At 46.7% G+C, this 25,701-nt stretch overlaps 1 protein-coding gene across 4 annotated transcripts in view; it reads left to right on the forward strand.

Moving 5' to 3' along the window:
- Positions 1-25,701, forward strand: part of Epb41l4a (erythrocyte membrane protein band 4.1 like 4A) — a 194,316-nt gene that overhangs the window by 143,819 nt on the left and 24,796 nt on the right. For 3 of the 4 annotated variants that reach the window (XM_021641448.2, XM_060377495.1, XM_060377496.1), the window contains 6 exons: positions 107-228; positions 17,927-18,017; positions 21,730-21,813; positions 22,351-22,464; positions 23,707-23,754; positions 24,640-24,717. In XM_021641448.2, the coding sequence (XP_021497123.2) occupies positions 107-228; positions 17,927-18,017; positions 21,730-21,813; positions 22,351-22,464; positions 23,707-23,754; positions 24,640-24,717 (537 nt within the window). The remainder of the gene's footprint in view (positions 1-106; positions 229-17,926; positions 18,018-21,729; positions 21,814-22,350; positions 22,465-23,706; positions 23,755-24,639; positions 24,718-25,701) is intronic. The other variant, XM_021641450.2, reaches the window with a different exon arrangement.

A 25,701-nucleotide genomic window follows, 5' to 3' on the forward strand; every position in this document is an offset into this window, starting at 1 on the left:
TTGAAATCTGTGCCTCCCCCGCCCGAGATACTCAGACTGGACTGTGTTCAATTCTGTGGCCATCTGGTTTTACTTTCGCTAATCAAAAAATGTCTCCTTTTTCAAGTGGCAGGACAGCCTTGCAAATGAGCCGAGATCTTTCCATCCAACTTCCCCGGCCCAATCAGATCGTGGTGAGAAGTCGAAGCAAGACTTACCCCAAGAGGGTAGCACAGACACAGCCAGCTGGTGAGTAGTCAGAGAGCCCAGGGCATCCAAATGATCGAGCGCTTTCTTTGAGGCTGGTGTGTGAAACATGTTCAAGGGGGTGACTGTAGTTATGTGACCTTTCGATTTCTCACTGTATGTTAAGTGCACGATGTACGTGTGTTTGTGCGTGTGTGTGCGTGTGTGTGCGTGTGTGTGTGTGTGTGAATGTGGGAGCACACGTGGAGGTTGGGGCGACTTGGGGTGTCGGTCCTCCCTTTCCGTCTTGTTTGCTTGCTCATAGCTGCATATACCAGGCTAGCAGGCCTGTGAACTTTTGGGGATCGTCCTGACTCTTCCCCTCCCCCCCACTTTCTGTATGAACACAAGGATCACAGGTGTGCGGTCACACCCAGCTCTTCTTGTCACTGAGGGCTCACGCTCGGGTCCTCACACCTGTACTGTAGATGCTTTGGCCACTCGGCCGTCTCCCTTGCTCTAGTCATTCTGTTCCCGAAACTAGAAATTTTAGTTTGACTCTGGAAAGTTTCAAACCATCAGTAATTATTATTACTCAGCATTATTGTTGTCATTTTCTGTATTTTGGAGGAGCAGGGTCTCATATAGCCTAGCCTGGCCTGGACTATGTAGACAAGGCTGGCCTTGAACTCCTGATCTTCTGCCTCCACTGACCAAGTGCTGGGATTACCCACGTGAGCACACCTGGGCAATGATCAGTAATTGCAGTACACAGACAGAGCAGCCCCTTGAATAACTTCCTATGCCTTCCTTAATGACTGCACTTTGTTTTGGGAGGAGTCTTAAGTGAGTATTTTCCTAATTTAATGGCTCTGAGATTGAACCAAAATAACTTCTAATAAAAGTTCATTTTTTTTTTGTAATAATAAAGCATTGTTCGTATAATTGTATGGAGCCCAGAACTGCTTTTTTAAAATTACTGTTCATTAGTCTTATCGTGAAACATAATACAGAAGTATGTAAGACCTGGAGAGGACAGGAGCTCCACAAAGAGAGAAACAGAACAGAAATCTCTGGGTCCAGGGGTCTTTTCTGAGACTGATACTCCAACCAAGGACCATGCATGGAGATAACCTAGAACCCCTGCACAGATGTAGCTCATGGCATCAGTGTCCCCGTGGGTTCCCTACTAATGGGAACAGGGACTGTCTCTGAAATGAACCCAGTGGCTAGCTCTTTGATCACCTCCCCCTAAGGGAGGAGCAGCCTTGCCAGGCACAGAGGAGGACAATGCAACCAGTCCTGATGAGACCTGATAAACTAGGGTCAGTTGGAAGAGGAGGAGGACTTCCTCTATCGGTGGACTTGGAGAAGGGCTTGGGAGGAGAAGAGGGAGGGAGGATGGGATTGGGAGGGAATGAGGGAAGGGGGTACAGCTGGGATACAATGTGAATAAACTGTAATTAATATATAAAAATAAAAATTGAATTAAAAAAAGAAGTATGTGAAATCACAGATATATATCCATGTTTGGTCATGGGTATGTGCATGCACGTGTGAAGTTTAACGGCACTAATCACATCGTCACCATCCCATCTCCCCAGTCAGAAATCCTTGTTCAGCTCATGAAAACTGTAACTTTGCTGCTCGTATAGCCTTTTTCTGAGCACATCTATTTTACATGTTTTTAATGCTGTGTGACTAGGTCATGGGATGTGCTCTTCGGGGTCTTGGTTCTTTTTATCAGCTTTATGTGTGGAGCACCAACGGCCGAGTATTCATTCTATTGCTTGTTGGTCTTTCTCTTTTGCTGTGGGTGGACATTGCTGATACATACCATTTCTTTAATAAAGCCGCCCAGTCAGATTTGACGGTTGGTGTTCAAAGCTCATAGAATTGTCTTGCCAAGCGCCTCTCCAAGCCTCGTCTGGTCCTCTCCGAGTCCTTAGCCTCTCCTTTAAGCCTCGTGATAAGCTGCAGGGCAAGGCACTGAAAAAGGCCTGCTTCCATTTTACAGCAGAGTAAAACATGGTCCTAGGAGCTACTGGGAGGTGGGGGCTTTCTGTTTGAGGACAGGAACCCTGTTCTTTTGGGGCTTCCTGCTGTGTTCTTTGAAATGGATTGTTAAGAACCAATATCTAGCCATTGTGTGGGAGCTGGTGTCGCCTGCCTCCTTTCATTTCTTTTACTTTCTTTTCCTTTTTTTACTTCTTCCTTTCTTCCTTGCATTCTTTCTAAAGACAGAGTCTCTTACAGCTCTGGTTGTCCTTGGAACTGTGTAGACCAGTCTGGCCTCGCTCTCACAGAGATCAGCCTCTCTCCATTTCTCAAATGCTTGACTTAAAAGGCATTCACCACCAAGCCCACCTTGATGAATCATTTTGACAATCATTCACTGCTTTGATCCATTCTCACACCAAGCCCGTGAGGGAAGTGAGTGAGTATGTTGAGTGATTCCTGGATGTAAGAATGACACCTCATTTACCATTTCTAAAGTCAATTTAATCTGTCTGACCTCAGGTCTTCCCCTGCCAGTCTTGGGGACACAATCCTTTCTGATGATTCTGTAGTGGCAAAAATAAACCATGAGTTAAATTTGCAGGAAGAGTGCCTTGCTATGACCCTCATTTTACCGAAAAGGAGCCTGAGGTTCCGAAGACAGTCGGGTCAAGATCGCTGCAGAGTGGGTCTGCCATGTCCTGATTTTACTGCTGCAGGTCCTGAGTCCAGTGAGATAGCACACACCGGGGCAGTCACGTGAAATGGATGTATTACTTACTACTTCAGTGAGAAACGCGAGGCAAAAGGAGCCCAGAATCCCCGTGAGCCGGTCCCTCAGGGCCTAACAAAGCTTCATGGGGCAGGTGGACTCTTAACTGAGCCCGTCTCACTTCTGCCGCACCCGAGGGACTCCGAAAGGCAACGGGACTGTAGTCTGCACTCAGATGGTCACATGAGGCACCAAGCTAAAGCTTTGACAGGCATCTGGCGGCCAGGGAAGAGGAGAAGAGCTCAGACTGTCCTGGGAAGGACCTTTCTCACTCACCCTGTCACCTTCCCTGGGAGGCACGGGAATGAGGGCTGGGTGTGAGATACCTCTTGAGACATTTCCCACCCATTTCACAGGTAGTTCTGAAAAGAGCAGGCAAGGAGATCGGGGCCAGTCCAAGGTCACCCAGAGAGCTTTCCTGCGTCACGAGGTAATTCAGTGAAGTCAGTGTACTCAGCGTAGCCTTCTACTCTTCTAGCGCTGCCCGTGTGTTTTATTTTAATACAGTGTAGTATCTTTTTATGTGAGCAGTCTGAAATCCCAGCGTGCACACTGTCCTGTGCTTGTGATTACTAAGCAAACGTCCCACTGAATAGTACTTCTCAAACAGTCTTCTCCCCACCTTCATGTCCTCCTTTTAGGTCTCTTTGTCACTTTTTGCCTGTTTATTTTAGCTCACTGAGTTTAATTAACCCTGCCCGTATTCACATAGGTGCGCGGCCACCCACACTCTCCAGGGGCCCACACTGCTGGGAAAGAAAAGGCAGGGGTGGGAGTAGGGGTCCTGAATCGAAGCAAACATTTGAAGACAGACCTCTAGTCCTTACGCGTTCCTGGGCAGACCCCCGACCCCTGGCCCTGGGGAGGAGGACCATCTCCGTGAAGGGACTCTGAGAGAGACTGAGACGGGTGGGGTCTACATAAGGTCTCCTAGGCCCGGAATCCCAACCTTAGAGAATCCACCTTGCCAGCCTGCCCGCTGCTGTCCCTCCCAGCGCAGCCTTTCATTCACACCTCTGTTGCCTGGATATAGTCGTCACTAACTGCCGGGGAAAGAAACGGTAGTTCCCATTTGCTAACTTTTTTTTTTTTTTTTTAACGAGGCTGGTCATACAGTGCAGTGTTAAAGTGCATCTGGCCCTGGATTTTTATCCTTAGAGCTGGGAGGGGAAACTTAAAATGTTTCACTGGCTAAAAGTAAACAAAAGTGTGACCTTAACAAATAACCTTGCTATGGTTACTTAAAGCATCTTGAAAACTTTGACAATTAAAATGGCAGAAACCGATTCTTTATTTTCACAGTATTTGGGGATTGAACCCAGGTCCGCATCCTTACAGAACTATATCCCCGGTTTCTTTTTCATTTTTATTTTGGAAGGCTGTAGAGGTGGATTAGCACTTAGGAGTACATGCTGCTTTTCCAGCTGTTGTTTTTTTATAGGTTGAATTCTATTAATATGCCCACTAAAGTTTTAGAACTACAGCTTTTGGATTTATCAGCATATAGTCTCACCTCTCACTTCACATTTTCGCATAATTAACAAGTTTGCAATAGACCTGGGATGGTTAGTTCTTGCTAGCTTGTGCTTTTAGCTTGCAGTGCATCACTTTTTAGCTTTAGAAGACGGTCTTTTATTCTTTTAGAAGGAAAAACAATTCAGTCTGAGCAGATGGCTTACCCCACTTAACCTGAACCCCAGCCCTCTGTGAGTTCAAAGAACCCTGCATCCATCTCTCAGTCAGTAATAATAAATGTCTGGTAGCTTAAAGGTCATTGTGTTCAGAAGCTGCCAAGCTTAGGCCTTGGCACCTCTATGAGGAAGTACATTCCAGAGTTAAGATTTTGCACCCCGAAGCCTGCTGCCCCACCCAGACGAGCTCAGTGCCAGGGCAGGCAGCCAGAGCATTCCTGCAAATCAGAGCTGCCTCCACGCAGAGAGCCCTGGTGTGTGGAGCAGGAAGGGAGGTGGCAGGCAGGAGATACGCGTGTTTTCACAGCCCTGTCTCTGATAAGGTCTTGGCAACTCAGACAGGTGGATTCTTGTCAGAAGTGTCTGCTGTAAGTAGGACACGGGAACAGAATGTTTAGGTAGGACCCAGAATTAGCTAGAAGGGAGATAGTGGTGAGGCCTGTCAGCCGTGCTGTGGTTCCCTGGGGAGGCATTTTACTTCTTAGAAATATCCCGCTGAAGGACACGGGAGCCACAGTGTCAGATCACAGAGGAGCAAGTCAGGGGATTGGAGAGATGATTTTGTGGTGAAGAGCACCTGCTGCTCTTGCAGAGGATGGAGTTTGGTCCCTGTATCCATGCTGCAGCTTATAACCCATCTGTAATTCTAGTTGCAGGGAATCCAGTGCCGCCTTCCGGGCTCCATGTACACGTGGCTTGCACATGGTATGCACACGTACATGCAGGCAAACATTCATACACATGAAATAATGTTTTTAAGTGAGACAATATCATTACTTCTCTGGCTTCACAGCATGAATACTGTGACCAAAGGATATGAAAATGAAGTTGGGTGAGGATCCTTGAGAGGGTATATGCGAGCAGACAGCCTCTGCCTGGGCCATGGCAGCATTTTGTGCTCAGCAGAACAGACCCACTATTTATTCATGAATCTTCTGGTTTTTTAGGAAGTGTAAAACCTGGATACTTTTGAGTACTCTTCAAAACTTAAAAATTTAGAAAAACTATGTGCTGAATGAGTGACACATTCGGTTGTGAACTGCCTCTTTGGGATCCCTTTTGGGCAGAGCTGGGATAAATGGCTGACCTGGCCCATGGCCATGAGATGCTTCCAGCTGTCTTGGGACATCCTAACTTCCTAAATGCCCAGTAGTCTGAAGCCAACTTAGGGATGCACGCTCTGTCCAGGGCTGTGTATCTGTCAAAAGAAATCTGAGAACAGGGTTTGAATTTGTTCTGGCATGATGCCACAGCCCCATCATGGTTGCTGTGGAAGGCCGGACTCACAAGGAGCCCTCCAAGGGAAGAGAATGCTAGGAACTAACGTTTAGTGAGCGTTCCCGTGTGCCTGGCTCTGTACTTGAGCTCTACAGATGGCGTCCACTCATTTCTATTAGAAGACGCTATGACCATGAGTGTTTAGGTTAGAGAGCTGGAGCGTGGGCTTGTCTGGGTAACCAGAGCAAACGTGGCTGTCATGAGTGTGTAGAATAATCTTTGGGATACAGCACGGGCAAGAAATGGAGGAGAGGACAAAGCAGCTTGGGCCCTGGTGGTGACTCCTATGTGCTTGTTGTATGAAAAGACCTAGAGAAATCATGGGGGGGGATGCAGACCTAATCAGGCAGGGTATATTGCAAGCCAGTAACAGTGGTGGCCTATATGGGGGAAGTGTTTCTGAGTAAATGGAGAATGAGAGGGAGATCTATTTTACTTGAATTTTGTTTAATCTTTTTCTGTGTTGTTACTTTAAAAAGCCCAGTACATAACTGTCGGGAACGCAGTATGCTGGGAAAACGGGTTTCAGACATGCATTTATTTTTCCAATAGAGAGAATCTCCAAAGGCTCTGAACGGAGGACACTGATACTATTTTAGAAAACATGCAGATTCATAGAGCAAGAAATGGGACAGTATTAGACCAGTCTTACAAAACGGCAGTGTCAGGAATGCGTCCAGTGTCAAGAAGCCAGCAGAAAGGGAGAGGATGAAGGTCAAAGGTCGGCGGGCTCAGAGAGGTAGAGTTACTGAGCAGGGAGGACTCAGGGCTCTGGTGTTAGAGAGGATTTCAAACAGCACCTCACACAGCCGGTGCTTTATTCCAGAGGAGGAAGGGGACCTGCAGGGCCGGAAGTAGGTTATGTTGCAGGCAGGGAACCAAGACCTGAGCAGGTGGAGCGATTGCTGAGGGTAACTGGCTCTTTAGCTGGGGGGCTGTCTGGATTAAGGTCCCTCTGGGCTAGGCACTGGAAAAAGTGAGAGGAAGGAGACGAGGAAAAGATGAGGACACGATAGCCCTCACACCTGTTGGGCTCTTCACGTTTGTTTGTGTTTGTCTGTCTCCTCTGGGTCAACCAAGGACAGGAAAAGGAAGACATCAGTGTTAATTCTCTTCCCAGGGCTTTAGAACAAAGCGCTCTGACATAAGCAGCTATGTGGTGGCCGTGGAGCCGGTTTCTTAGAATTAACCTGATGCTAACTTTGTCTTGGACGGAATGTGAGTCGGGCTGTGCTCTTCCGATGCCACAGATTAGAATCAGGTAATCTACTGAGGTAATGTCCAGATCTGGGTATCTGCTTTGTCTCCAGCCTGAGTGTAGGAATTCTCTGAGGAGAATTTAGGTTGCCTGTTGCCTGATTGTGCAAGCCTTCCCACTGGGAAAGCATGCAGTGTTGAGTGAAGAAAAGGGAAAAGGAACTGGAGAAAGGCATATGGCGGAAAATAATTTCTGGTCTAACGATAAGAAGACGTGATAGTGGAGGCTTTCATCCCGTTGTCCAGTAAACAAAGGAATTGGACACGTAAACTTTAAGGACTCCTCTTCTCCCTAAAGTTCTCACTTACGTTCTCTGGCTCACCTGACTCAGTTAGAAGGAAAAAAACATGAAAAAGACTTCAGGGAAAACGACACTGTGTGTGTAATTGCTGCCACTTCAGAAGCCTCACAGCTCTGTGGAAACTACCGCCCCAAACAGTCAAACATGTCTTTGTGGGGCTGGAGAGTCAGCTCCATGGTGAAGAGGGCCCAGGTTCCATTCTCAGCCCCACAACTGGGAGTAACTTCAGTCTGTGGGCTCTGATGCCCTCTTCCGGCCTCATCGGGCACCAGGCACACACGCGGTGCACCTGCGTGCACGCAGGCAAAATAAATAAGGTAACTGCAAATAATTTAAATATACTTTTTGTTATTGGAAGTATGTAGCATTTTACATTTCAGAAACCATTTTAGCAGATTCTCTAGGCCCTCCTCGAAGGCTAAATGAAATCCTTGTTGCCGAGATATAACTGTTACAACCTTTGCACCTGTATCATTTTTGAAATTATTCTTTTCGTTAAAATTGACCAGATGACACTGACGTTTTACCTCTTTGGTTGGCTCCTAGTTAGAAATGAGCACTGTCCCTCCGGGTTAGGACTGATGTGGCTCCTGAGAGGCTTGTATAGTCTGTGTTTGCCTTTGACAGCTGTGCTCACACAGCTGTGGAACCACCCCTTCTTGAACCTGCCTGTGCTTTGGAAGCTGGTGGGATTGGCTCTGCCTGGGTACCCGCTTGTTGTCAGGGTGCCGCACCTTGATTTCAAGTTGGGAAAATGCGCCCTTAGTTAAATACAATCCCAGCGTGCCACACTTCTCCCCAGGCAGCGGTGAAAGGGTGTTTTCAAGCTGTTTGAAGTCCTGTATTCTGGAGTAGGTAGCGTGTGAGGTTTACAGCTCTGGCTTACTCTAAGACTGTGCTCGCATTTTCTTCAGACCCCGAAGTCTGGAGAGGATGCATTTGCATAGCTCTGTTCGCCCTGGTCCTTGTTTTGAAAATGAAAAATGTCTTGAGTTCCCTGAGTTCAGGGTAGCTACAGTAGGTGTGGGGAGAGGAGGTGCGGCAGGAGACAAACAGCAGCCGCAATCACTGCGGCCGGAAGCGCCCTGTTGAGCGTGGGGAGTTCATTCCCCTGGTGTGGGATTTCTCACATCAACAGACACAGCCAGCTTCCGTAGATCTCTGTGATGTCTGTGCCTGTGTCAGGGACGAGGCAGCTGCGCTCCAGTACGCTGTGTGCGAGGTCAGGAGCCAACATGTGAGAGTCAGGCCTCTTCCCCCACCGTGCGGATTCCAGGGGTTCTCCGGCTTGGCACCAAGCACTTGTACCTGCTGATTTGTGAAGGAACAGCCAGTCAGTCAGTTTGGAAGTCAGTTTGTGCTAGTCCAAGGTGGTCTTGAACTTGTGCTTCTCCTGTCTGAGAGTCCGGAGTGCTGGCCTTACTGAGCTGAGCCATGACGCCAGGGTGAAGTGTTTGTTCAAGGCTGTTTCCCTTTGTTCACGCCTTCTCCATTGTGCCTTGAAGCTGATGCTTCTGCGTACCGTGGAAAAGATGTATTAACCTAGGGCCAGTCTGATTAGATGAGTTCTGAGAAAGGACTGTGTTCTCTCTCTTTCTGTGAGTGCTTGGAATTCCAAGCATAGCTACGCAAATTGGGAAAGCAAGGAAAACTGAAAACCTATTATAAATTCATGTTCAAGCCTTTTAGGCTTTCCTCCTTATTTAGGGAGAATTCATTGAGCACCTCTGTGGCAGGGGACCCTTTGTCACGCAGCAAAATGAAGAAATAAAACAAAACACGGCCGCTAATGGGTGCAAGTTCAGACATACAGACGCAAGGCAACTATTTAGCGCTTGCAGATGCCATGCCGAGGACTCCCTATAAATTGTATTGTTTAATCCTCTTGTTGGCTGTGTAAATACTTGGTGGTAGCCCTTTCTGCAGATGAGAGAACAGAGACTGGGAGGTTCAGGATCCTTATACCAGCTAGCAATGGGCAAACAGGCGAAGAGGAGAAACAGAGCTGTACTTCAAGTGGCATACTTCAGCACTTAGAGCCAGGCAGGACACTGAAACAGAGAGGGGAGGGGCTGGAGAGCTAACTCAGCAGTTAGGAGCAGGTGCTGGTCAGAGGACAGGGTTTGGGATGTCAGCACCCCTGTGGTTCGCCAGGCCTTTGACATGCATCCTTGCTTCTGTGGGGGTACACCCCCAGACACACAAATAAATAAAAAGAAGAAAAAACGAGATGAAAGTCTTTAACAGAGGCCAAGCATGATGGTCACACCTTTAATCCCAGCAGAGGCAGGTGGATCTCTGTGAGCTGGAGGTCAGCTGTGGCTGCATCTCAACAAACGAGAGCAAGGGAACCCTTGGAAAAAGTGAGGAGGGGAGTTTGAATGTGGCTAGAGGTAATCTACGATGATATCGCAAAGGAGCCATTTTTGAAGGACTCGCAATAACTCAGTAGCTCTCTATTTGGTATATGCAATTCCTAGGGCAGAGCAAATAGGAAGAAAACATAATAATTTTTTTCATCCACCGATAGGTTCATAGTGGAGGTATGTATATATAATAAAAAATGTTTGTTTTTTACTTTTTACTCCAGGATCCCTGTCTGAGTCTTTGGAACCCCTCTCTCTCCACTTCACTTCTCCCCTCCCCCACCCCATCTATGTCTGCTCCCTGATCTGTGGGGGCAGGATGGGGTAGATAGTGACCCCTTGCTTCTCCTGTTTTCTTCACCCCTAAAGGGCTCTGTTTGAGGTCACCTGTCCTGTTAGAAGAGTGGGAAATACATCATGGAGGGTTTTTAGGCCACAAGTAGTTTAGACTGAATCGATTTCTAGATTTTTTTTTTTTTTTTCTGAAAGAAATCTGTGGTACTAGACAAGCTGGCTCTTGCGTCCAATGTGCCCCGTGCAGTTGATCTTCTCGTAGTTTACAAGGGAAAGTAGAGGTCTTTTCCATCTGACATCTGTTGCCTCCGAGTCTTTACTCTTCCTTGGTTGGTGTTGGGGAAGTAGATGATTCTGACTAGAAAGTAACATATCCTTTCCTAAGTCATTTCCCCATTTTGACTTAACAAAATTGAAGAACCCCCGGACTTGTCACCTGATAGAATGTTCAGAATGGTTGCTCACAGTGTGTCAGTGCTGAGTTTGTGGTGCTTGGAGGAGCCTTGCGGTGTCAGGGCGACCCCGTACGTAGAACAGTACTTTGCATCTCGACTTGATTGTGTGTGCACGAAGTCTCAGTGTTAAAAAATCAACGGGATTAAATGGTAATGGAATCGTTAAGTTACCTCATTCTAGCAAAAAGTATTTTCTTTTTAAAGATAAGGCCTCACCATGTAGACTTCATTGTCCTGGTGTGGGGGCTGAGAACTAAGCCGTAGTCCCCTGAAAGAGAAGCAGGTGTTCTTAACTGCCGAGCAATCTCCCTAGTTTCCCAAAAGTTAAATCTGTTCTTTTTGCTTGTTGTGCTTTTTTTTTTTTTTTTTTTTTTTTTTTTTTGACAGGGTCTCACCATGTAGCCTTGGCTGGCCTGGAGCTTGGTATGTAGACCAGGTTGTCAGACCAGGTTATCGTCAGCTCATGAGAGATTTATCTTACCCGCCTCTGCTTCCTGAGTGCTGGAATGAAAGGAGCACCCGCCACAACTGGCCCAAAAGTAAAACTCTTAATTGGATACAGTACATGTAACCAGTAAGGGAAAGAAGACCAATTTCTCCCATTAGGCACTATTTTTGAGGGAAATAGACGTCTCTCTAGTTAAGAGTGCCGTGAAGAGTGCTTACTGCTCTTGCAGAGGACGCGGGTTGGGTTTCCCGACTCTGTCTCAGGTGACTCCAAACTTCCTGCAACTCCAGTTTCAGGGGATGCGATGCCTCCGGACACCAGAAACATGCGGTGCAGATAAGCTCATGCAGGCATCTGCAGGCACAAATGGGCGATGAATACTTAAGAAAGAACTGCCTTTCTGTTTACTTTCTACATTTAATATTTGTCAACATTAGTGTCACTATGGCACGTTAGTGTCACCAGTAAATGTAATGAAGATTCGGAAGTTAATGCTGTATGAGCCTCCGTGTGTGTGTGTATGTGTGTGTGTGTGTGTGTGTGTGTGTGATATACATGTGTGGTTGTACATGTATGTGCTGTATGTGTCTGTACGTAAGGATGTGAGGGCCAGAGGAGGATGTCAGGTGCCCTCTACCGTGTTTCTGAGACAGGGACTCTTCTGAACCTGGAGCTTGCCGTCTCAAACAGAAGCCCCAGAAATCCCCGTCCTCCTCCCCTCGCCCCCTCCTCCCGCACAAGGGTCACAGGTACATGTGAGCACAGACACACTAGCTTCTTTGGTGGGTGCTGGCATCAAACTCAGGTCCCCGTGTTTGCACAGCAACTGTTCCTACTTCCTGAGCCCTCTCCCCAGCCCCAGAAGTTAATTTTAACGACTAGGGAATTACTTTAATCTGTTCGTGTATTTTGTCATAGATAAATATGATAGAGTGATGAAAAGATTAATCAGTCATAATTTTTAAAAAGTCTCTCATCCAAGGACAGTACAAGAGCAGATGGCTTCATTGCCAAATACTAGCAAGCATCCAAAGAAGAAAAAAAAAAAAAAACAGCACCAATTCTGCTTGCTCTTCCAAAACAGAAGATGAAGGGATTCATCCAAACACATAGGAGCCTAGCACTGTCGTGATGTCCAAATCAGATCAGATTACACAGACACACACAGGCCCAGCATTTAAACTTTCAATGAAACAGTATTGGTTTTCATCTTGTATGTATGCTTTTAAAAATTCTTTGTGTGAAAGAATTAAATACCTCCAGGTTGCAACCTCACAGAAAGGAACTCAAACCAGGAAATACATACTGTTTAAAAAAAAAAAAAGGTAACCATCCTTCCTTTAACTAAATAAGTCTTTTAAAAGTAACCCCTGGGGTCTCGCTCGCTGGTGCGGGTGGAAGAGGATGCTCAGAGGCCTGGCAGCCATGTGGCCTGCCCACAGCAGGAGCCACTACAGTGTGGAAGTGTGTGGTGGACAGATGGGAGAGAAAGAAGCAAACAGGGTGAGCGTTATGAAGAGGTGGAACTGGAGATGAGAAGGGGGAGAGGAAGAGCCTGATGTGAGTAGCCAGCCCCACCACCTGGGGACATAATGAAATACCAGCCCATGCTGCCACTGAGGGCCATGTCTGGGTCCATGCCATGCAGCAGCAGGGGTCTATGTTGCTGTCCATGGCTCATATCATCGCTGAAGACCATGCGGATGTTCCTGGTCTGGGCTGCATCTGGGACCATGTTGTTGTCCAAGGTGTGTGCAGAACTGGCCTTGCCCCTCACTGGCTGCAGCACTCTGGAGAGGCCCTGCCCTCCCAACCTCTCAGTCTTTGACAAGGCAGCACAGTAGAGCCAGCTCTGGTGGCGTGGGTACAGATGATCTGGCCCCACGGGCAAGAGAGCAGGAGAACTGACCCTGCCCCTGCCCCTTGCCGCCTGCAGCATTGGGTGAGCTTGCCGGGGCAGTGCTGGAGAGCTCACCCTGATGGTGCAGGTTCGAGAGAGCTGACAGCCTGACCCACTCAGCCACCCCCCAAGGCCTATACCCCAACATCTACCTCATCTGTGAACTGCTTGAGCATGTGAGAGGATTGGTCCTAGAGATCCAAAGCTGCAGGATCTCCGTGATACAGGGCAACAATAGGGCATCCAAAAGGAGTCCTGGTGAGAATCCAGTATTGATGATGTAGCGGAAGCTTGAAGCCTCGAACCAGACCAATGACTTTATTGCAGTGAACATTCGCAAGTAAAGATGTGTGGACAAAAGGGTATATATACTGTGGGGCATACTGTGACACACTACAGCTTCCACGATGAGATGTTTTGTGTGTGTGTGTGTGATTTGTTTTGTGTGTTTTTTATTTTTGTTTTTTTTTTAAATTTCCTTTGAGGGGGAGATTGCAGAGGGGAGGTTGATGGGATGAGAAGATGAGTGGGATTAGGGTGCATTCTTTGTGATTCTCACAAAGAGTCAATAAAGAGGTTTTGTTGTTGTTGTTTTACAGTAACCCTTGTGTATAAAGGGATGGCTCAGTGGTTAATTGCACTGGCCATACTTCTGGAGGTCATGGGTTCAATTCCCAGCATCTACATCAGTCATCTCACAACTGATGTCCTTCAGTTCCAGGGGCTCTGACATCACCTTCCGGTCTATATGGGCACCAAACACACATGGTGCATGCACATACATGTAATAAAATAAATATTAAGGTAGTCCTTATACACAGTTATATGTGTTTTGTGTAATATAAAGCAGTGAGTAAGTAGCCTAGTGCTGTCCACTGAAGAGAAGTGGTCCCTCTCCCTGGGTTTGAGAGAAGGCGGCTAGGGAAGATTTTCTATCCGTTACTTCCAGTAGTAGGGTCCAGTTGGACTTTTGGAGCATCCAGAGCCTTGAGGAATTTGGAGACCAGCTCTTTCTTCCCCTCACACAATTTGTGTCTTCAAATCACAGGAAAAATAATTGGTGTCTGGGTACATGAGATACTTTTGATTCCATCCAGCCATTCAGAGATAAGGCCTGTCTTCGGGCCCTGAAGGTCCAGGGACGGGATGCTTCATGTCACCAGTGGACTCTCCAACACTGGTGTAATTACAGGTCTCCAGAGTCAAACTCAGAAGTCTCTGGGAGTGAAGGCCCCATGGTGTCTTGTTTTCGAAGCTGGCATCCTGAGCTGCAGAGAAGAATGTCTTCAGCTGCCTCTGACTCAGTGTGTGTGCATCTGTGTAGCTCTGGCGGAGGGCTGGGAAAGGGGTGCCCTTGTGCCAATCTACCTCACGTCCCCAATTGATGGTGCCAGTAAGAATGGAAGCCAACTACCCAGGCTGGGCACTGGGAAGAGGAAGGGCTGGGGAAGAGGAAGTGCAAGGAGGTGAACTCTGGAAGGTTCTTTTGTGCACTGACGTATTTTCCCAGCAGCTTTCCCGGCCACTCCCATCAGTTTAATCTTCCCTCTAGCGTGTTAGCAGACACCTTGTTTGATCTTGCAGTTGACACGGAGCAAATTGATGTTGAAACGTCAGTACAGTCTATAGGGAGGAGGCAGATGCGCTTAAACTGCTGTCGTGGGACTTTGAAGGCAGAAACTCCTGAGAGCAGCGGGGACCCCTTTGTCTGGATGAGCTGACATCAGGAATTTGAACTTTAAATAATCAGCCATCGGATGCAGAAGCACTTCTAGTTTCCGGCACATGTGTTTTAAAACTTGCTTTTGTTTTACAGTTTTGTAAGGCTGTGTTCTGCCAAGTGAAAATCTTCCATGGTGATAGGGAACAGAATTTTCTGGACCATTTTGTGTGTGTGTGTGTGTGTGTGTGTGTGTGTGTGTGTGTGTTTGACTGTACTCTCTGGAAATAGAAAAGGGATCTTTCATTTTACTAATTTATTCTACTTTGGCATTTTATCCTGTAATACTCAGGGAAAAGCTGGTGCAGCTAAGGGAAGATGACTTTGTTCTGCCAGGGTGGGGAAAAACTGAACCAATTCCAGCGGCTAGCTCAGTTTTCTTTGTGAATACAGTATTTCCTCAGATAGGTTGTGCTGGGGTAGGTGGTTGATTGACTAAAACCCTTGGATTTCTTGTGTTGGGAGCAGCCATGATGTTTCCTGTTTTTTTTGTTTGTTTGTTTGTTTTTTTGTGTTTTTGTCTTTAAATATTAGTATATAGTTGTTTTTTAATCAGAGGTGAGGGAAAGGACAAAAGAGGATTAAGTAAAATAAAATTAAACATAAAGGTTTACAAACTGGGGGTGAGGCATTCTGGAGAGAAGACTCAGCAATTGAAGAAATCTGCAGAGGACACAGGTTTCGCTCTGTGCCTTCACGTGGTGGCTCACAGCCGTCCAAAACTCCAGTTTCCTGGGATGCGATCCCCTCTTTTGGCTTCTGCAGGCAGGAGGCGTGCACATGATGCACATACCCACATTCAGCCAAACCAGTCATTTATTGAACATAAAAATACATATTTTTTAAGTTTACAAATTGATATTTGAAGGCGTTTAAAAGACATTATTAATATGGTGCAAGAGTCTTTTGTTCAGACGCTATACGTCCTTTTGTTTTCCTATATACAAATTTTCCCCACTTGCCAAACAAGGATTGTTTTTTTTTTCATTTAACTATGTGCCCACCCATTCCACCTCTAAATGGATAGTAATGACACTGAGTAACATCAGGGAGTTGACTGTGGCTTGACAAGTGTCAAGTTATGAATTGTGTACAATCCTATGGTAGTAAAAATAAATGTGTTTTCGTCATTGAAAATGCATGTGTGCTCATTATCAGATCTTGACATCACAATGGCTGAAGAATTGTCCCCAAATCAAGCAGCTAACTAGATCTGGGCAAGTTGATTCTGCCCGGACAGCAGCTGCCTCTGAACGGAAGGAGAAGGTCACGTGACGGCCCCTGGTTACCACTAAGACCTGCTGAGTGAAGGTGGAGGCCAGAGCTGTGTGCCCAGCGTACCCAGGCTTGCTCCGACTCTCATCTCTCAGACTCACTAATCTTAGTCTAACAACCAATTGTTTGGCAGCTGGGGGAGGAAGGCACGGAAGTCAAGTTACTTAATCACTTTCATGTAGTTCCCTCTAACCATTTTCTCCTCAAATTTAATAACGAGGTAGACAAGTCTCTCTCTCTCTCTCTCTCTCTCTCTCTCCCCACTCCCACCCCGGGCAGCCTTTATTTTATATTGACTCACACTGTTTGTAGGCGGTGGATGGAAAGCAGCAGCGTGCTGGCTCGGGGGAGATTTACATCTCTGTGGCTGGGCTGGTCGCCTGGGGAGCTGTCGGATTAAAGGCCCGGGTCTTTTAGACTGATTTAGGTTATTTTACATGTACAGAGTGTTTAACCTGCATGTGTGCCTGTGTATCACACGCATGCCTGGTGCCCACAGAGGTCAAAAGACGACATTAGATGCCCTGGAACTGGAGTTACAGGTGGTTGTGAGCCACTATGTGGGTGCTGGGAACCAAACCTAGGTCCTGCAAGAGCAGGGAGTGTTCTTAAGCACCGAGCCATCTCTCGGGCCCCAAGGGCTCGTGTTGGTATCTTTAGATGTCGGTGTCTTCTTTTCTGGCTGTTTTGAGGGCTACACGAGTAAACACACACAGACCTCGCAGAGCGGTACCGGACACACAACTTGCACGCAGTAAACATCAGCGCCGGTCACTTTTCCCAGTTATCTCTGTGACTCAACCGCTTAGCACGTAGTGATGAGGATGCACTAGATTCACCGTACCTGGGAAGATGCCCTTAGAGGACAGCCCCGGGGAAGTGCTCCTGCCTGCCACAGGTTGGCTGGCTGCTGTTCCCATCTGTCTCCTCTTCGTGAGGTGCTCTCGGGAGAAAGTCACCACCAGGCCCTCACAGGGGCTTCCTGTCCTCTGCAGGTCTCCGGCCTGAGGAGAGGACCCAAGAGGAATCCCTGCAAAGCGTCTGCTCTGGGCTCCCTCTGCTGGCTCCTCTAGCCTGCATGCAAATCAGTGGCGGAATAAACTTAAAAATTCAGCTTTCGGTTTTGAGGCTTCTTTTGTGAAAGACACATCTGAAACTTTTTTTTTCTTTTTTGTATATGAATGCCCATAGCACGTGTATCTTTTTCTTCTCGCTGTTTGCGTCCTCACAGGTTTCAGTTGTGGGGAGTTTCACTGTGCTTTCAAGTGGGGCCAGTCATGGTGGGCTGAAAGACGTTACAGCACTGTTCTCAAAAAAAAAAAAACGGTAATATTTTAGGTTTCAGTATGGTATTGAATATCTTAGAATCTTATTTTCAGAGTTGAAGTTTTAAAAAAAAAAGTCCATGATATGAGGACTTACTAATTAATATTCATCAAAGATTATACCTTGAGACTCCTGGTGTCTGACAGTTAATACCTCACTTTCACTGAGTGGCTGATCATCTTTTTGGAGTCATGGCCTGTCATTAAAATGGGCCACAGATGACCCGACGTTGCATTTTATGTCTTCCCTTTTGTGCAGGAGTGTGTCTGTTAGAATGTGGGCACGTTTTGTGGAAGCCAGAACCACAGTTTGGGTATTGTGTCTTGGTGGTGATGTACCTGGTTTTTGACATTGGTCTCTCACTGGGACTTGGGGCTCATCAACAGGCCACGCTGGCTGACTGTGGAGCCTCCAGGACCTGCTTGACTCCACCACTCCAGTACTGGGATCACAAGTACCTGCCACAATTGTTTGGCTTTTTGACATGGGTTCTGGGAACCCAGCTCTGGTCCCTGTGCTTGCGTGGCCCCTACTTGTCTGGCTGAGCCATCACCCCAGCCCTATAATTGCATTTACACATAATTATTCTGTGTCTTTGTGTTTTCCTTCTCACTCTCTCCTTTCCTTCTGCCTTTCATCTTGCCATTTATTTATCTGTTTGTTTATTTGTTGTTATTAGGATCAAACAACATAAGTCGGATAACTGCAAACATGGAAAATGGGGAGAATGAAGGGACAACTAAAATTATTGCACCCTCCCCAGTGAAAAGGTGAGTGTGTGCAGTTATGTGCCATCATAAACATTCTTCCCCTCGTTAGCAAGGTTAAGAATCTTGTCACTTTGGTCACTGATTAGTACTTTTAACCTAGGGACTCCAGTAGATAGTGTCTGAGCCAAAGAATGTGTTATCATGTCAGCAAAATGCAAACACTGGGACCTGTTCTCCGTGGAAGACATCACAGAACGTATGTGATCTGCAACTCAGCAGCACACTGAAAATTCCGTGTGGTTCTTAAAGCCATGATACAGCCGACTAACTCAAGGGAGCGGCAAAGTAAAGGGACGATACTCTTGCTTCAATGTACTCTATTCCTATGTTTCACTGAACTGTGGCCCTGAGAGGAGGTTCGCAGCCTTAGAGGTGCCAGTGCCTCAGCATTCGGAGATTGCATATGTATGGATTCTGTCATGGTCCCCGGCATCAGTTTTCCTAGTGGCAGAATTCCCACTGGAAAAACCTCCTCTTAAAATGTTATAGGAATTGGTTCCTGAAAGATCAGCTTTGTTCTCTGATAAGAGAGTTCTGGAGTAATTTTTTCCTGTCTCCAATTATGTCCACGGAGCGGCACTGTCAAGGCACAATGAGCAGCTTTCATGAGCTCACTCTGCCTATGGGGGCCTCCCCGCTTGCATCATGGAGAAGGCCCAGCAGTCAGAGCTGTGTGACCTGCTGAGAGGCCTTAGCTCATCCTCTACGCCGCCATCTTTTGTTAGTTAATAATGGCGCCTTCATTCAACAGGTCTGTGGCGACTTTGAGAAATAAAGCATAATTCCCTAGTAAGAAAATTAGAGATGGCGGCGGAGGGGGGGAGCATTCCAGAGCTGTGATGTTTCACCAACACTTTTTGGCCTGTTTTCCTTAGTTCTGGGGCGTTCTCCTTACAGATCAACCTTTAGAAGTGACACGTTCTTTACCTTTGAGTGTGTCTTCTTTAACTGTGTTTTCCTAGTTGCTCTCTCAGTCCTGGGTGGAGGCACCTGTATGTACAGGGCACGCTCGTGGGATAGACAACACAAGCACAGTGGTTTTCTCAGAAGGAACTCGGTCCCCTTTGAAACTCACTGCTGCCAATAGTCCTGAAACCGGAAGGGTGGCCACTTCCCAGGCAGGTTGCAGATGAGAAGAAGCTTACAGAAGAAACACAGTTACCACAGTTCCCGTGCCACCTGGGATTTCATTATTCCTCAGCGATCATCTACTTGAGATTGCCCTTTCATTCCTCTGTCTTTCCTTCTTTTCCTTCCTGCCTCCTCACTTTCCCCTTCTGACTTAGTAAACATATACACTTCATAGCACTGTGCTGAGTCCTCACTGTATCTTTATTTATTTATTTATTTATTTATTTATTTTTACTTTTTCTCATTTCAAAAGGGAAGCATTTACTTTGGATTTTTGATCTTTGAAGTTTCAGTTTTAAATCCTTAAACAGTATATTGAACCTGTGAAAAACATACCCACTGTCTACTGCCCTTTGATATGTGTGCCCTTGTTGGATGTACCTTCTACAGGTACATGGATATAATGTCCCAACAGAACCTTGTTTCCTTTGTTTTTGTGACACCCTTGTCACTCTGCCCTTTCCCCTCTTGGTTGCCATTGCTAAGAATTCTGCTCCAGCCGTGTTCTGTAACAGCTACCCAGATCCTTCTGAGGGCCAGGATTAAAGGTGGATTAACAGCTATGCAGCTCTTTTTCTCTGCAAGCTAAGACTCCAGAGGAAGTGAGCAGTGACCCCCAGGCCCTTCTGCCGGTCTCTTCTGTTTCCCTAGGTGATTCTAAAACAGTTTGTTGGGCTTGAGTAACAACTTGGTTATATTTACATTCTCGGGGCAGAAAATGATAGGAGGTCAGGAAATGGCATTCAAAAGTCATTCTGATCCGGAAGGATGGAGCCAAGATATCCGGAAGCTGGACAGAGGTCAGATAGGTTAGGCTGCTCCTTGCCCAGAGTTAACTTTTCAGTGCTTCAGAGCCAAACCTGGAGCCAGGGCGTCTGGCCACTGCTGTAAAGAATGCCAGCCTCGTGTGAATGGATGTCCCTGTGTCCTAGTTACTTCTTTTGTTGTGACAAAACACTATGATCAAGGTATCCTATAAAAGAAAGCATCTAATCTGGGACTCACAAGAAAACAGTGAGTTTGTGGCTTATAATTCTAGAGGATTAAAGTCAGTGACTATCATCGTGGTAGAAAACCAGCAGAAGGCCTGGCAGAGGAGCAGTAGCTAAGAGGTTGCTTCTGGTCCACGAGCAGGAGGCGGAGAGCACTGGCTGGGAACAGCATGGGCTTTTGAAACCTCAGTGCACCAATAACACACCTTCTCCAAACAGGTCACACCTAATTCTCCCCAAACAGTTCTACCAACTGGGAACTAAGTATTGAAACCCATGAGCCTATGTGGTCTGATTCAAACTACTGCACCCTGGTCATCTTCCTTTCCAGCTCGCTTCCTTTCTCTACTCGGTGGAAGTTGTTGCTTCTTTTCCTGAGGACCCTTTCCTTCCTCCTCTCTCCTTTCTCCTCCACCCCCTCATTGGGCAAGTGTTCTCTCTTGGAGTGGCTGGTTAGCCCCGTTAGCAGTCATGCCATTATTATACCTGCGGAGCACATGCTGCCTGGCAGGTCAGGATGACAGAGCACAAAACACTCCTGAGGAAATCCCTGGCCGGCCTTTCTCCTCAGGGGCCTGCACAGGGACTCTAAGCACCAGGAAAGCTGGGCAGCATGGATAAAGGTTTCAAACCAGACCTAGCTTGATTTCTTTATGCTGTGCAATTGGATAGTATGTTTTCTCCGGCAGTGGGGTCTTTTTGTCTAGTTATGGTTGACAACTAAGAGCAGTGTTGTTTTGGGTGCCTCTTGGGCCTCTCTGATCAAAATTCATAGGAAGGTCTTCTACACCTAATACTGAGATCTTTACCTTATAACCATATATATAAAATAAACATCAAATGTGTTTATATATAACATATAATACACAGGTGCTGCCTTTGTAGGCCAGCCCTGCCCCGAGTTCAGAGATCCATTTGACTCTCCCCGCCTTCCAAGTGCTGGGATTAGATGCATTTGCCGCTGTGCCCCAACTTAAATTATATGTTTAAGTTAACTGACCAAGTAGTAGTTCTGCATGAGGCTTTTCCACACATCTTTAGTTTTGGCTCACCCAGGTGAGTGTCCCAACAGAAGTTGGTTTCTTTTGTTTTTGCAACACCCTTGTCACTTTCCCCTTTCTTGGTTGCCATTACTAAGAATTCTGCTACAGCCACATTCTGTAACAACCACCCAGATCCCTCTGAGGCCAGGATTAAAGATGTATTAACAGCTATGCAGCTCTTTTTCTCTGCAGGCTAAGACTCCAGAGGACGTGAGCAGTGACCCCCAGGCCCTTCTGCTGGTCTCTTCTGTTTCCCTAGGCGTTTCTAAAACAAGAGTCTAAAGACTCTTCCCCACAAGGGTAGAGTCTTTAGAAAGAAGTTTCTTAACAATTGATCAGTATGGCTTCTCTTCACAGAAAGCAATACACCTAGAATCAGGGAGGACACTCGAAAGTGCTTACTGGAGAAATGCGTTTATTAATCAGCCATCTTGGGTTCTTTTTTTGGAATGAGTCACAGCCGTAAGCAAGGAAATACATGTATATATGCATCATAATGTGCTTTCTTCTGAAGAAACTATTTTTTTTCTATTCTTTATTATTAAGTTCTAAGAAAGCAAAGAATGAAAACAGCCCTGACACCCAAAGAAGCAAATCTCATGCGCCCTGGGAAGACAATGGACCCCAGAGGTACGGAGTCTGACTCACTGTCTCTGGAGAGAAAGGCAGCAAACGACCTGTCACAGTTACCCAGTGGAGGAAGCTAACTGCCCTCTGGCTTCCAGAAAGGCAGAAGCGGGAGTCAGTAGCAGGTTTCCTAATGTGAAACCTTTCAGAACGACAGAAAGGAAAACCAGTGTGTATAAAGGAATCACCGACGGCTCCTGTGATGGTTTCGAGCAGGGGTTTTCTACCTGTGGGTTGCCACAGCTCCTTTGGGGGTCACTTATCAGACATCCTGCAGATCAGATATTTACATTACAATTCATAACAGTAGCAAAAATGCAGTTACGAAGTAGCAATGAAATCATTTTATGGTTGGGGGTCATCACAACATGAGGAACTGCATTAAAGGGTCATTAGGAAGGTTGAGAACCTTCCTGCTCTCTAGACTAAGGATATATTTCTGGAAAAAAAAAATATCCAAAATGGCATTAATGCTAATACTCCACACTCGACTTGTGAAAACTCCCAAACCTGATACACGAACTATTTCTCTCCCTCCAGTGGACTCTACAACTCTTCCAGTGATCGCACCAAGTCCCCAAAGTTTCCCTGCACCCGGCAGCGTAACCTCTCATGCGGCAGTGACAATGACTCCACGCAGCCAATGAGGCGAAGGTGAGCTGAGGGCTTTGCCATTTGTGTGGAGATTCCTCCTTGAAGAACCTCTGGATATGAGGTAGGCTCAGGCTTATAAATGGAACCCATCATCTTCTTCAAATCTAATCCTCCCTCACATCCCTCCGATAAGAAGGTGGCCGCCTCATTTCAGTTCTCAGGTAATGAACCATGAACTTAGCTGTAACCCCTTGCTCTCTCATCTGACGTTCGGTGCTTCAGTGAATCTATCAGTTTTAGATGATTCCTTGGCTCTTCAGGGCTGTCATCATCCCGTGTCCCCTTGTATGGATCATTGTAGCAGCCCGGATAAATGGATTTCAGGTCTTCTGCAAAAGCAGTGCATGCCCTTGCCAGCTGCACCATCTCTCCAGCCCCATTTCCTTCCTTCTTGTAACTGTTTATGGGAGGTTCTATTAAAACGGAGACTTTGGTTGGGAGAGGTGGCTCAGTGGTTAAGAACACTGGTGCTCTTTTGGGACCCAGCTCTGATTCCTAATACCCAAGCAGTGGTCTGTAACTCCAGTTCCAGGGGACTCAACACATTCTTCTCGCCCTTGAGGGCACCAGGCACATGCATGGTATGCAGGCATGCATGTAGGCAAAACACCCATATATGTAAAAATTTTAAAAATAAAACAAAACACTGAGCCACTAAAAGGAGTAACTTGAGTCACCAAGCTCTTCAGTGGGGAAGATGGGATTCCTGTCTACATGGTCTGGCTTTAGTGCCTGCATTTTTTTTTTCCCCTAGTATAAGTGCTTAAAGGTAAAAGCAAGTAGGGGAAATTGTGGGGAGAAAGCGGTGTGTTTGAGATGGTTAGTGATAATAAAGGTCAAAGCTTAATGAAGGTGTAGGTGGATGAGGTTATCATAGAAGAGATAAGGAATTCAAGGCCAGGATGCTGGAAAGCGCATCCCAGTAAAAGCCAGAATCAGCTGAAAATTGGCTTCGAGGATTACAGGCCTTGAAGCCACCGGCTAACCCTGTTGTTGGATGAATGTAGCTTAGCCAATGTGGCATAGACCACAGGCTCGTCCTGCATGACTGGGTTCTTGGAGCCGGCTGGCGGAGTGCTGTGTCTCTGGGACCTGCCACAGGGCTGGACGTGTACACATGACATAGATGTGGGGCCAGTGAACCAAGATAGAAGGCATCTAGATGAACCGATGTGAAACCGTGTGCTTCCTCAGCTGTACAGCATGCTGCTTTCTGTAATTCTCTTCTTTTGTCTTCCTCAGGAAAACTCACAACAGTGGCGAGGACTCAGATCTAAAGCAAAGGAGGAGGTAAGAAAGCAAAGGGAGAAGTCAAAGAGGGGGAGGATGCTCGCAGTTGAGACAGGAGCGGAGACATTTTCCTCTCTGCTGTGGCTGCCTTATGACTGTATCTCCAGTCTTCATGTTTTCACTCCAGTTTCAATCATGTCTCAGTCTTTCACTCTGTCCTGACCCTTGACATTTTGCTTTTATTTCTCGTTCCCGTTATGCCTCTGCGGCTGTCTCAAGCTATGCCCTGCCGTATTCTAAACCCCTCCACCACTTGGCTTAAAGCAACAACAAGCAATGTGTGTGTGTCCATGTGGACCGAACAGGCAGAGGTCAGGTGGTGGCTGATGCTGGGTCATCCAAGGGGCCTCTGTCACGTAGCATCCTGAAAGGATGGTTGAAGGCACAGGCTTCTTCAGAGGGTGGCTAGAAGGCAGCAGAAGTGAACGGCCTTGTGGGCTAGCCTCGGAACATGCAGGCTGTCCTCAGAACCTCATTCTGTTGGTGAAAACTGTCACAGGATCCATCCAAATTCAAAGCAGTAGCAGTAAAGTCTACCTGCCCCTGCGAGGGCTTGGTGGGGAAGATGACACTTAGCATCCCTCTTTTGTCTTCCACGTGTGTTTTAGCTTTGCCACGTTGTTTTGTTAGGCACGATGGGTCTTCGAGTCCTTTCTGGGACCCCTGCGTTTCCCTTAGTGTGCTCTCCTCTTCCTCCTGCCTCGCCCTTTCTATGAGCTTTAGACTTAGCTCAGATGTTTGGCTGAGTCCAGAAATACCTCTTACTGGGAAAGGGATAATATGGCCCTTTGTATTTGGATTAGTGGTTTTTTTCCCCCTACAAAATTTCTTCTAGAGTACCTGACGAACCTTTCTGTAATTTGCCATAATTTTTTTTTTCTTTAGGTCTCGCTCACGCTGTAACACAAGCAGTGGTAGTGAGTCAGAAAATTCTAACAGAGAGCACCGGAAGAAGAGAAACAGGTAACACCCAAACACTGTACGTCCCTGGAACTCTGCCGTCAGGGGATGTCGCCGGTGGCAGAGGCTCATGTGCTTTCAGTCATGAGCACGCCATCTCGGTGGTCCAAAGGCCGCTGTTCTGCATCACTAATTTAGGAAACCTCTGCCTTGTGAGTTTTGTATCTCTAGAGAAAGATTGTTAAATGACTTGATAGTTAAGTGCACTCTTGTTTTTTAAAAGATACCTCTACAGTTAGGGCCTGATGTGTGTTGAATTTACCTAAAATGGGGAAGAGTTTGCCGTTTGTATGGAGATTCTCCTTGAAGTGCCTCTGGATTTGGTATTTCTGTGTCTTATCCAGCCCCAAAAGGAGGCTCATCGTCTTAGGGGTTCTGTCAGTCGTCGCTTCTCTGCATCTACATGAGTTTCCAGTCACACGAGGTGTCACAGGCTGGCGTGTTTAGTCTGTCTTTGGAGGACTCTGCTTTTTAGAGCTTGCTCGTAAGCTCAGTTGACACGCAATCAGCATTAGTGTTGGCTTAATACCTTAATCACGTCTTCCTAGTTCCAAACCATTTACTTAAAAACAGCAGGTATTCATGAGCTGTGAGAACACCACCAGACCAGGCATCAGAGCGATTTGGTTGTTGGTCATGTCGGTTCCAAACCCAGTGGTTCTCAACTGGGAGAGCTTTGCCCTTTCAGAGGACGTTTCGTTGTGTTCGGAGACATTTAGTTTTGTCACATTCGGGTGGGGGAGATGCTACTGACCAGAGTTGATGCTAAGCATTCTCCGATATGGAAGGCAGACATGACAGCAAAAGACAACACATCTAGTACTGAAATATCAGTGATGCTGAGAGGGGGAGGGGGAGGAGAGGGGAAGAGGAAAGGAGAAAGGGAAGCCTGTTTCACCTACTGCGGATCTCAGGCCTGCTTGCTCTTTTCTAAGCCATCTCCTTTCCTGTGAGATTAAGAAGTTCGGCCAGTCCCAAGATCATACT

This window comes from Meriones unguiculatus, chromosome 2 (genome assembly GCF_030254825.1).
Source record: "Meriones unguiculatus strain TT.TT164.6M chromosome 2, Bangor_MerUng_6.1, whole genome shotgun sequence".
NCBI lineage: Eukaryota > Metazoa > Chordata > Mammalia > Rodentia > Muridae > Meriones > Meriones unguiculatus.